This window comes from Heptranchias perlo, chromosome 3 (assembly GCF_035084215.1).
Source record: "Heptranchias perlo isolate sHepPer1 chromosome 3, sHepPer1.hap1, whole genome shotgun sequence".
NCBI classification, from domain to species: Eukaryota; Metazoa; Chordata; class Chondrichthyes; order Hexanchiformes; family Hexanchidae; genus Heptranchias; species Heptranchias perlo.
In genome coordinates, this window is record NC_090327.1 from 95,012,879 (window position 1) to 95,024,946 (window position 12,068).

Genomic DNA, 12,068 nt, shown 5'->3' on the forward strand with positions numbered 1-12,068 from the left:
TTTAAAAATATACAACATATATTCAGCTCATCAAACATTTAACATTTTTACTCCGTCAAAAAATTTACAAAAGAACAATCTTAGCAAAACCAGACCGCAGGAACTCCCAATGCTATAAAAGGTATTAAAATGTGTTCAGTAAAGGTGGTCAACAACATTACTTCAGCGTGGTCTTAATGGGGGACTTTAACCTTCACATAGATTGGGAAAAGCAGACTAGCAACTGTCAGAAAGGTAGTGAATTTCTTGAGTGTGTCCAGGATAGTTTTCTACAGCAGTACATCCTAGAGGCAACAAGGGGGCAAGCCATACTAGATTTAGTAATGAGTAATGAACCAGATTTAGTTAACAGCTTAACTGTGCATGAACATCTATCCAATAGCGATCATAACATGATCGAGTTCAATGCGGTGTTTGAAAGGGAAAAAAGTGAATCAGCTGCTAAGATTCTAGACTTGGGTAAGGCCGACTTCAATGGGATGAGACAGAGACTGTCCACAGTAAACTGGGCAAATCTGTTAATGGGTAAAACGACTGATGATCAGTGGGAAATGTTTAAAGAAACATTTAACGTGATACAGAATCAGTTTACACCCCTGAGGGGCAAGAACTCTACTTGCCAGAAAAAACAGCCATGGACAACTAAAGAGGTAAAGGGCAGTATAAGACATAAGGAAAGAGCATACAAAAAGGCAAAAAATGGCAATGATCCTGGCAAATGGGAAAGATACAAAGATCAACAAACCAAGGGTTGCTCATAGCTCGTGACCCACTGCTACGCCTCTCCTCCCCGCCCATCGTAGTTGTAATACTCTGACTCTCTCCGCACACTCACCTGCCTGATCATGCATGAAGTTCTGACAACGGTGCTTTGCTATCCCGTGAGTGCAGCACGTGTTCAATATACAGTAACCAGCTAATATTATGTTCAATGTGCGTTCTGCTCACCAGCATCTTAAACACACTATTGGTAAAGTACCGGTGAACAGAACACCAACTGGTTACTGTAGATTCAGCAACATGTGCAGTGCTTACCAGTTCTAATTTTAAAGGGGAACATGTTTAAAGTAACAGAGTGCATGTTGCTGAATCTACAACAACCGCCATCTACAACGCACAAGTCAGGAAACAGAGTCACAAAACAGATAATAAGAGCTACGAAAAGAGAGTATGAAAAGAAACTTGCAAGGGATATCAAAACCAATATGAAGAACTTTTATAGTTATATTAGGAAAAAGAGGGTGGTCAGAAGCAGTGTTGGCCCCTTAAAAACTGCAAGTGGGGATATTGTCATTGACAATGGGGAAATGGCAGACATGTTGAACAATTACTTTGCGTCACTATTTACAGTAGAAAAAGAGGATAGCATGCTGGAAATCCCAAGAAAACAAATACTGAATCGGGGACAGGGACTCAATAAAATTAACATAAGTAAAACAACAGTAATGAAGAAAATAATAGCACTAAAGAGTGACAAATCCCCAGGACCAGATGGTTTCCATCCCAGGGTTTTAAAGGAAGTAGGTGAGCACATTGCAGATGCCCTAATTATAATCTTTCAAAGTTCTCTAGATTCAGGAACTGTCCCTCCAGATTGGAAAATTGCACATGTCACTCTGCTTTTTAAGAAAGGAGAGGGAAACCAGGGAATTATAGACCAGTTAGCCTAACATCTGTTGTGGGGAAAATGCTGGAGTCTATAATTAAGGATAGGGTGATTGAACACCTCAAGAATTTTCAGTTAATCAGAGAGAGCCAGCATGGATTTGTGAAAGGTAGGTCGTGCCTGACAAACCTGATTGAATTTTTTGAAGAGGTGAGTAAAGTAGTGGTCAGGGGAATGTCAATGGATATTATTTATATGGACTTCCAGAAAGCATTTAATAAGGTCCCACATAAGAGACTGTTAGCTAAGATAGAAGCCCATGGAATCGAGGGAAAAGTACGGACTTGGTTAGGAAGTTGGCTGAGCGAAAGGCGACAGAGAGTAGGGATAATGGGTAGGTACTCACATTGGCAGGATGTGACTAGTGGAGTCCCGCAGAGATCTGTCTTGGGGCCTCAATTATTCACAATATTTATTAACGACTTAGATGAAGGCATAGAAAGTCTCATATCTAATTTTGCCGATGACACAAAGATTGGTGGCATTGTAAGCAGTGGAGATGAAAACATAAAATTACAAAGCGATATTGATAGATTAGGTCAATGGGCAAAACTGTGGCAAATGTGAGGTCATCCACTTTGGATCAAAAAAGGATAGAACAAGGTACTTTCTAAATGGTAAAAAGTTAAAAACAGTGGATGTCCAAAGGGACTTAGGGGTTCAGGTACATAGATCATTGAAGTGTCATGAACAGGTGCAGAAAATAATCAACAAGGCTAATGGAATGCTGGCCTTTATATCTAGAGGACTAGAGTACAAGGGGGCAGAAGTTATGCTGCAGCTATACAAAACCCTGGTTAGACCGCGCCTGGAGTACTGTGAGCAGTTCTGAGCACCGCACCTTCGGAAGGACATATTGGCCTTGGAGGGAGTGCAGCGTAGGTTTACTAGAATGATACCCGGACTTCAAGGGTTAAGTTACGAGGAGAGATTACACAAATTGGGGTTGTATTCTCCGGAGTTTAGAAGGTTAAGGGGTGATCTGATCGAAGTTTATAAGATATTAAGGGGAAGAGATAGGATGGATAGAGAGAAACTATTTCCAATGGTTGGGGATTCTAGGAGTAGGGGGCAGAGTCTAAAAATTAGAGCCAGACCTTTCAGGAGTGACATTAGAAAACATTTCTACACACAAAGGGTGGTAGAAGTTTGGAACTCTCTTCTGCAAAATGCAATTGATACTAGCTCAATTGCTAAATTTAAATCTGAGATGGATAGCTTTTTGGCAACCAAAGGTATTAAGGGATATGGGCCAAAGGCAAGTATATGGAGTTAAATCACAAATCAGCCATGATCTTATCAAATGGAGGAGCAGGCACGAGGGGCTGAATGGCCTACTCCTGTTCCTATGTACTGTTGCCATAACTTCTTAAAAAAATTAACTTGCTGAGGGTTACTCATGTTTATAGAACCCAAGTCATAAAACTTGGTATAGCAATTTTTTTTTAAATCTCCTGGAAAAATTAACTTATATCTTCTGGAAACTTGAAAGCCTAGAAATTCCTGCTGGTGGTATTAGCGGATGAAACTAAATAGGTTAATTCCTGCATTAAAATAGGACACAGGAATGTCATATAAAAATACTCTCTAAGTGTTATCCACTTACATCACCTTGTCATTTCTAGGCTTCAATCTTCTTCACTTTTGCAGACTCCAAGAGGCAACACACTATAGGGTAAGTTTTCCAAGACTCAGTCCTGAATCAAAGTGCTTAAATTTTCTGTCCATTAAAATTAATAACCAGAAATTGGGTGCACTGACCTCTGCAACCAATTCTCCAATCAGTTCTCCGATGGATCAAGACTCCCATTGCATTTGGAGTCTAGGAAGCATTTTACTCTGCGTGTCAAAGATAGTAATGGATTAGTCTGAAATTACCTTTGCATGAAACTTGATAGTTGGTGCAGCAATCTCCCCTATTCATGCAATCATCAGAGCACTGGCAAGCATAATCTTCGTTTCGTGCTTCGCTACAACGATCTTTGCTGCACTCCCATCCTCGACCTAGAATATGTAGCAATAGCTTCACCATTAAATAAATTGGCAGCCAGTAGGGTATAGAGAAGTGGTTCTGCAAATTATCATCACTTCCACTATCTTATAACAACTTTTGCATTTTACAATATATTTTACAAGTCATTAACACAATATATATGTGATTATCAATACTGTATTTCCCCTGTTACAAAGAGACATGAGTTTTATCTTAATAATTCACTGGCATCAGAAACATTTCTAGATTACAAGATGATCTCCTGTGGCATTGCACATAGGGAGTCAAAATCAAGAGCAGTATTCAGATCAAGCAGGACTAGAGTGTGGGAAAATAAATTGGACCTTGGCAAAGGAGGAAGGATGGGAGAGGGGAGGGAGAGGAGTGGAAAAGGGGAAGTAAAAGTGAGGGGAGAGAGGGAGTGGAGAAGGATGATGGAAGAGGGGATGGGGAGGGAAAAGAGAGAGGAGGAGGCAAGGATTAGGAATAGAGGGGCAAACAGTCTCAGCAGGGGAAGGGTTAACAAAATATCAGCAAGGGGGGTGGAAAGAAGGTCCCCTTCCTACCACCAGGCATGGATTTTCACAATTACACGGCAGATGGTGGGGGGAACTCCACTTTCCTAGACTAGGGCCAGGTTTCATCTCAGCGAGACAGGGGTTTGCATACCATGGGAGTCCATTTGCCACTGCTTCAGTCCCAAAGTGAAAATCATGGTGTATTGAAATGTTTCCCTAAGTGGTTCAGCAAGGGAATTTGAGAACAACAAGATGAAGTGTTAGATTGCCTTAAGCAGAGCACAGGTGGGATGGGGAGAGTTACAACAGTATGGTGGTAATGAGTCAAGGCTCTTATGAGGGTAAAGATTCCTGACAGATAATCAGGTATGATACTAAGACAACTACACGTTAAATTTTAATGAACTTTTCCAATTCCAAGGATTTTCAATCCATCTACAAGGCCTTTGGGATGCAGTAGGGTCATTAGTGCAAAGCCAGTCGATGGTCAGGGTGCTGAAACCACTGAAGACTCAAATATTCCGTACTCTATTGCAGATAATTTGACAGCTTGTAACCTTACTTGACACAATTAACTAACAGTGTCGCCTACATACATAACTGTTACTGCACGGAATTTGTGACCCAACTACTATTTTTACAAACATACAACAATGCTAGACAGAAAAAAATACATATTTTTATGTATATTACAAGGATTATATGACTAATGTATTCAGTGGAGTACTACGAAACTAATGAACAAAACCATTATTACTGGCTTTAAGCTAATCTCTTTATTCCTTATTGCTAGAATTAAGTAAAAGATGCAAGAGAGTAAAAAAATATTGACAGTATTCAAACAATAGACAATAATCCAGTAAAATTTCTAACTTCACTGGATCAATTAAAATAAATTATACGTATTATAAATACAAACATCATATTCCCCCACCCCCTACCCCTACCCCCAACACGTATACTTCCTCAGTAAACAAAGTGAGCAAGCGATCTGCACATGAACAGATAATCCTAATCAGACTAGACAGCAGCCTTCTTGAAGTGGCCACTAGGAAGCATACAACGGCAACCCAGAGGCATTTTTCCAATCAGGTTTTCCTCCATATGAAAAAGCACCACACAGGCAACATCAGATGTTTGCTGTTTGGGCAACCTCTGGCAAGAACTCATGACCTACCACTTTGGCTCAGTACATTGGTACCACACCCATGTTCTCAAAAATGTTGCAAACTAGCAATTACATTTTGTAACAAAGAGCTGAAAAGCTTTTTCTTTCTAGCATACCACTTACCAAACAAAAATATGGTAGATAAGATGGTCTGGGCTGTAGACTTTCCCATGCCATCATCAATGGCACAAGACTGTCTATCAAGAACTAACAATACTCATCCAACTGGCAAAAGCAAGTTTGAGTGATAAGTATCCCTAGAGGCTTCTGATCTGCTCATTAGAAGTCAAGTCAACAACTGCTTCAACTACTGGACTCCCACAGTTGTTTGATTTAACAAGATATCATTCAATCGTACTATTATTTTTATTTCTCCCCCCGCTACCCTTTCACATAAGCCACTACTGCCAGTCAACAAGCTTCTTCCATCAGCCAGAAGGGCAGTACAGTCTGGGCCAGAAACTTTTGCAGAGTTATCATCAGCTGACTGACACAAGGTGCCAGTCGGTTCTGCAGAGCAGGACTTGTTCTGACACTAATTCTTCCCTGAACTAAAATCTGATTTCCACAGTTTGCCCTATATAGTGTCTCGCACAAGTATTTGTTAAATTCACCTGAAGAGGACAGGCAAGCTAATTAGGCATGGCTAGAATTGGATCTCGTTAATTGGAAGACCACAATACTATTGCTAAAAATACTGGCCCCTTCAATTGAGCCAGTTTTAAATAAAATACTTCATTCAGAAATAGATTTACAGTACAATATATCACAGTATACCAGCACTATACAAAGGTTAAATATTTTGAAACTAACTAACTCACCTGCCTGCCCTCTTGTTCGAGGATTGGGACGTGACAGGGGAGAGTAACCTAAAGAGGAGAGAAAATAAACTTACAGAAATGGTGGGGTGGGGTGGGGGAAAGAGAAATAATACACAGGACTACAAGTTTCCCTTTGGATATCTAGAGCCATATGTCAATACCAGATCCATCTTTTAAGCTGGTGTTCAAATATTTTGGATTTCTAGGGAAGAGGTGGAAAAATGTGGAACTGGTTAAAAAAAAAGTTGCTTTATTGAGCAACACACTGTACAGCATTCTCTTAGCTGTTACACCATTGCAGTATAGCAAATAATTACTATAGGTCACTGTAGGGAGACATCAAGCATAAACCAGGTACCACAATGGTGGGGGCGGGGGGGGGCGGAGAAAGAAAAGCCATCACAGACCTCATAGCACCCTCTCAGCCTTGGGTGATATATGGCACAATGGATGCAGAGGGGAAAATAATTAGAGGGTAACTACCCTCAAAAACAAAAATGTCTGAACATACAACTAAAAGCATGTTCACCTCTGAATTTAGTACCTGTCTTCAAACAAAGTTGATCAAAATCTAAACAGCAGCTGTTATAACTTTTGCACAAATTGTCACAGCGACAGTTGGGTGGGGTTGCCTCTTGCAGTTCAAAACATCTGCCCCTGCATGACCCAGAAGTAGTAGTTCGGGCTGAATCTGAAAGAACTGTGTAAAACAAGAACATAAACATCAGTTAGGGATAGCACTCTTTAGTGAGCCAGACAATCCAGAAAATTGTTTAGAATTTCATTCCCCAACAAAAAAGGTACTATACATATACAGACATCCACAAAAAAGCTTAGAATTCCAATTAACAATGCTATCCCTTGCTATGATGTTTGAATATCCATCAAATTAAAAGAGATGATAATTATAAGATTCAAATTATAAAAGGTGTACTATTCAATTGTGTTACATATCCTCCACAATCAACACTTGTGATGGTAACTAAAATTAAGTGGCAAATAGAGGCAGGCCCTATCCATCATAAAACTTTGGGTGATGCATTGATTGATTTCACAGATGTCAGGAAAGTAAATTGCAGCCATAATGTGAGAGCCATTTAAATGATCAAACAAAAAATGGACAATTTTGTTTTAATCAAAACCAATCAACAGAAGATTTTGGCCAAAGCAGATCTCAATAACACATGCCCTGTGTTTATTCAAAAGGCTGTTCTGCCTCAAATGTGCTTGAAAAGTTGAAGGGAGGAAAAAAAACCTCTTCTTTAAAGATCCTTCCCTTTGGAACTGAAACTAACTGTCAGGGTCATGCACTCCCCCTCCACAAAAAGAAAACAAATAAAATACTTGCAGGAAAACGGCAATATCACTTCCAGTTTGGACTCTCTCCAGAAAATGCACAGCTTATCACAGCAGATCACACACAGAAAGAGACAGAGCAGATGGTGTGCTTTGGAAAACTTCAATCTATTGTGTTATGAAAGCATAACAGCTATCTTAAAAACAACAAGAAGTACTAATTTTGAAGAAAACTTGAGGCATGCATACATAGATAAGTAGCATAAAATCAGTGTACAATTTGAATTTTCCTGTATCTTTTTTGTGTCCTCTGAATTACAGGGATGTGGTTGACACTGAAAAAACAACTATAAAGTACAACTGTGGTGCAATGTCTTTTCTATTAAAGCTATTTGAATTTCATTATTTTTTAATTTATTCTAAATGTCAGGTATTTAGAAATGTATCCTAATTATATTAACTTGTGATAAAGCAGTACTATAATCAAAAGATTTCATATATTTCTGTACTTAATTTAATCTGGACATCAAATAATAATAATTTACATTTGTGACAGGTTAACAAATGAAAAATAATGGCTATCTAGGAATAGTCTCATTGGGAGCCTCAGGTAACACCACAAACTACAAAAGTGAATCTTAAGCTGTTTTTTACATCTGAATAGTGAGATAATATTACTACCATACAATAACTCCAAGATTTTTTCTAACCTATACTATTAAGTTGATGGGGCAGTTATAGTTCATTTCCTTTTTTTCCGGTAATGGACATTATGGCAGACATCAACGGCCAGGAAGCTCCATGTAGTTGATGTATGATGACATCGCTAATGAATGATTAACAACTGTGATGCAATGCCTGAGAATTGATTGAGTAATGATCTAAACCTGATTACCAGAAAAAACACAAACAGTTATTATATGTTACACTATTTAACTGTTTGGTGGTTGTCTTTCATGAATGAATTCAGACCTCTTTACATTATTTCTCAGAAATATTTCACCAGTAATGTGTTTGATATGTTTCAGATTTTAAAAAGTGCATACTATCAAAACTTAATATTTAATTTATAAATTGTTTTTATACAAACTTGTTAGACCTTCAAGCAAAAGGAATCTTAATTCACTTACTAAAGCTTTTTTCCAAACTAATAATTTGAAAATGTACTCTAATTTAAATTGGAAATCAAATTACAATTTCCTTTCCAGTTTATGCAAACTGTTTGGTTATAAAATTGATTTTTATTTATCTGAACATTGCTTGCACACAGTTCATCGACTGGAACAGGTCAATGATCAATTCATCAATTTTAATATTCAAAATATTTTTCAAAATATCATTTTTATTTCAACATGCACCACTTATTCCTTACAGGAACAAGCACATTTTTTATACAAAAATGACTTTTATCAGGCATCTATCTTTATATTATTACTAAGCAAACTAAGTTTTGCACATAATGGCAAAATACTCATGTCACTTAAGTTTAAAGATGAGTAACCCATGGAGCACGGCACAGGGCAGTACATTTCAAAAGCTGAAGCATACAGAGATTTGACAGTTACATAATTTATGTAAAACATAAGGATGAATGATTACATTAGATCACCAAGAAGCATTTAAACTGAGGATGTTTTAAATTGGCAACAAGCAAAACAGTTTGAATTTATTGCCATATAAAAACAAAATGGCAATAATTCATATGCAGATCATACCAACGCCAAGTGCAGTAGCCAGTTGAAAGTTTTGGCATGGTGTAAAAATTTAACATCTATGTTTTGAACACCTGAATAAATATCTCTAAAATTAAATCTAAAACTTTTAAAATGTGGTTGCAGTTCTAAACTATGGTTTGTGTTCTAACACCATTTACATTAAAGCAGTTCCATTGATGTAAACTCTCTCAGCATTACTGTTGGAATAAATATTTCTAGCTCTTTGAATTATATTAGATCACAGTCAAATTCAGAACACTGCTAGGTTGTTCATCAGTGAAGGATTCGGGAATAATTTAGAGAAAATAAGTTTAATGCACCCCTGTTCAGAGAGAACAGGTTGATTCTTCTTTGGAAATAGGCACCATGCTCAGTGTCCACACCAGAACATAAAACATCTGCATTCCAAAATATATAGATACATTACATATTAAAGATAACAGCAATTAAACTCCCATTTAATAAGCCTGGTTTAGTGTCAATGTAAATTAATCGAATTTTGTTAGATAAATATAATCTCCATTCACTAACAGGCAGACAGATAAACAGTTTATTATAGTAGTTATCGTTTTTTCAAAACTCAATGAGCACACAATTGGATTGTAGTGCTTAGTACATTTACTGTAGTCAATGAACCTTCCCACTGAATGATCAGAACACTCCAGGTTCTATAACATGATCAAGACTACCGTGGTTATAGGTGTTAATTGGGCAATAATTAACACTGAGTATAGATTTATCACTGTCTTTAGCAAACACTGTCTTTTCTGGCACGAAGTGCTAAAATGGGCCTTGACATGCTACGCTTATGTAAAGGTATCCTGCTTGTCTCCGCGTCATTTAATGTCAAATTATTGGCTGGACTACATTGCCTGTGATAATCAGGAAAATAATGAAAAGTGCTGAAACAAACTGATACATAGACTATCAGAATACTGTTTTCTTCTCATCTATAATATAATGCATAGTTTAAAGCTCTGCTGCATGTGTGTCAACTAAAATGTTAAAAGTGGACGATGTGCAAGGCAAGGAGTTCAGAACCCTATACTGGGCACTGAATAAACCAGAAAACAAAAAGCGTTAGGATTTGGTCACAGTTACAACCCCCGGCCAACCTAACATTGTCTCTGCTAAACCTTGTAAGCAAACGCCGGCTATCGATAAACAATGAGAAATAAAGTACCTTCACGATTGTTTGTGTCTCCTGATCTTTGCAAGCGGCGCAAGCCAATTCCTTGGCAAACATTTACCCCGACTACGAAAGTCAACAGTGAAATGATCTGCAAACAAGATTTTTTTTAATGGATATAAAAAAGAAAAGGGATAACAATTAGCACCGAGTCGTACGTATTTTTTTATTTCAACTCTTGACAATATGTGGCCAAAATCGACCTCGACAGCAATGATGCCAGCAATCCATCGTGGACTATGTACGAGGAGAGCACAACACAAGTGGTGCTTTTCAGAAACACAAATATAAATCGGTACCAGATCGATTGGAAACCAAATGCTTCGACGGACACAATTATCTTCAGGGCTTTTTCCCCGACTCGCTACACCATATTTATACGTACCTGGGACAACTTCACGCCAATGTTCTTCGACATGTTTGTGAACACGATGGTTAAGTCAAGTGAAGAGAATCCCCTCCTTGCAGTTCGCTTCCTCAAGAAACGTCGGACTGATCCCACCTGTTCAGGTTGTCAATCTCGACCGTTCTTGCCTCTGTCTCTCTCTCTCTACTTTAACATGTTTCACATTAAACGACAGATTTTTTTTTGATGGATAAGACCTTGTTAACTAAAACAAAAACTTGCCACGTTGTGCCGCAAAGCCAATTCTTTTCTTTTCAAGAAAAAAAACAGCACGTGGATCCTCCTATCTTTTGTGTATTTTGTTTGAGCTTGGGAGGATCTCAGCTGTTGAACGAGCTAAACGCCGCCACTGTTGTTTTTCAAAGGCATGTTGTTCAGTACCAAATAGTGGGGTCTTTGTCTGGGGGAGAGGCGAGCCGAGCCGTGTGATGTACAGCTGCCCCCGTTACCAGATCTCTTTTAAAACGGCGTTTGTTTAGTAGGAGTGCGTTTGTGCCAGCTTCCTGTCTGGCAGCTTTCCCCATTCCCCCGCCCCCCGTTCTGAGCTTATAAAGATGAAAACATACAGGCTGTCGCAATCGTTTGGGCTGAGAGCGTCCACACACACACACACAAAAAAATCTTGATGCTAGTTTGTAAACATCAACTAAAACTAAATTGACTTTAGCCCACTGCAGTTTTAAGGGGGGAAGTTTGTTTCCTCTTCTAACGTCCTCTGTCCAAAACAAGTCGTGACCTTTCCCGGTTACCTGAGTGATAAGAACATCTTTAAGAGAGAGTCCATCATTGCACATAAAAGCTCATTTCACTCATACCTTGAAACAACTATTTTGTGTGAACAGGAAAACACTCCAGAAGTTTGTACGTGAGAAAAACAGGGCCACTTGTGTGTCCATGCACTTTAAATTAAAAGGGGATAGGAAAGCAAGATATTTTCAGAGGAATTTTATCAGAGGTTGTACTGAACAGTTTGTTAAAAAATAAAGAGACATGCATAGGGATCCCTTGATGTCCAGTCAGTAGAGGCATCACAGTGTAATACTAAGCCAGCAGTGGCAAATCTGTCAAAGTTCAAGAACCAGAAGAAGAAATTTTTATCCCAAGGGAGGTAGCAAGTGTTCTGCCCCATTTATATTACAGTTTGGGTCCTAGTAGATAAATTGAGGCCAAAGTGGATTTCTGCCGCTGTGGGCTCTAAAGAGTTTGAGTCATTCGTGTCCAGGACTGATGCACACAGCGTCTGCATCTGCAGTCCATGTCACCACCACCACCCCCGCCCCCCAAACCATAAAAGTG

At 38.6% G+C, this 12,068-nt stretch overlaps 1 protein-coding gene across 4 annotated transcripts in view; it reads right to left on the reverse strand.

Annotated features, from left to right (window-relative positions):
* The window catches only part of enpp2 (ectonucleotide pyrophosphatase/phosphodiesterase 2), an 89,620-nt gene extending 78,366 nt beyond the window's left edge, over positions 1 to 11,254 (reverse strand). The window contains exons 1-5 of one of the 4 annotated variants that reach the window (XM_067980866.1): positions 10,752 to 11,254; positions 10,361 to 10,457; positions 6,711 to 6,866; positions 6,167 to 6,214; positions 3,545 to 3,670 (exon numbers count right to left, since the gene is read on the reverse strand). In XM_067980866.1, coding sequence (XP_067836967.1) covers positions 3,545 to 3,670; positions 6,167 to 6,214; positions 6,711 to 6,866; positions 10,361 to 10,457; positions 10,752 to 10,784 — 460 coding nt within the window. In that variant the 5' untranslated portion in view covers positions 10,785 to 11,254. Of the gene's footprint in view, positions 1 to 3,544; positions 3,671 to 6,166; positions 6,215 to 6,695; positions 6,867 to 10,360; positions 10,458 to 10,751 lie in introns of all 4 variants that reach the window. The other 3 variants (XM_067980856.1, XM_067980875.1, XM_067980871.1) reach the window with 3 other exon arrangements.
* Between the last annotated feature and the right edge of the window lie 814 nt (positions 11,255 to 12,068).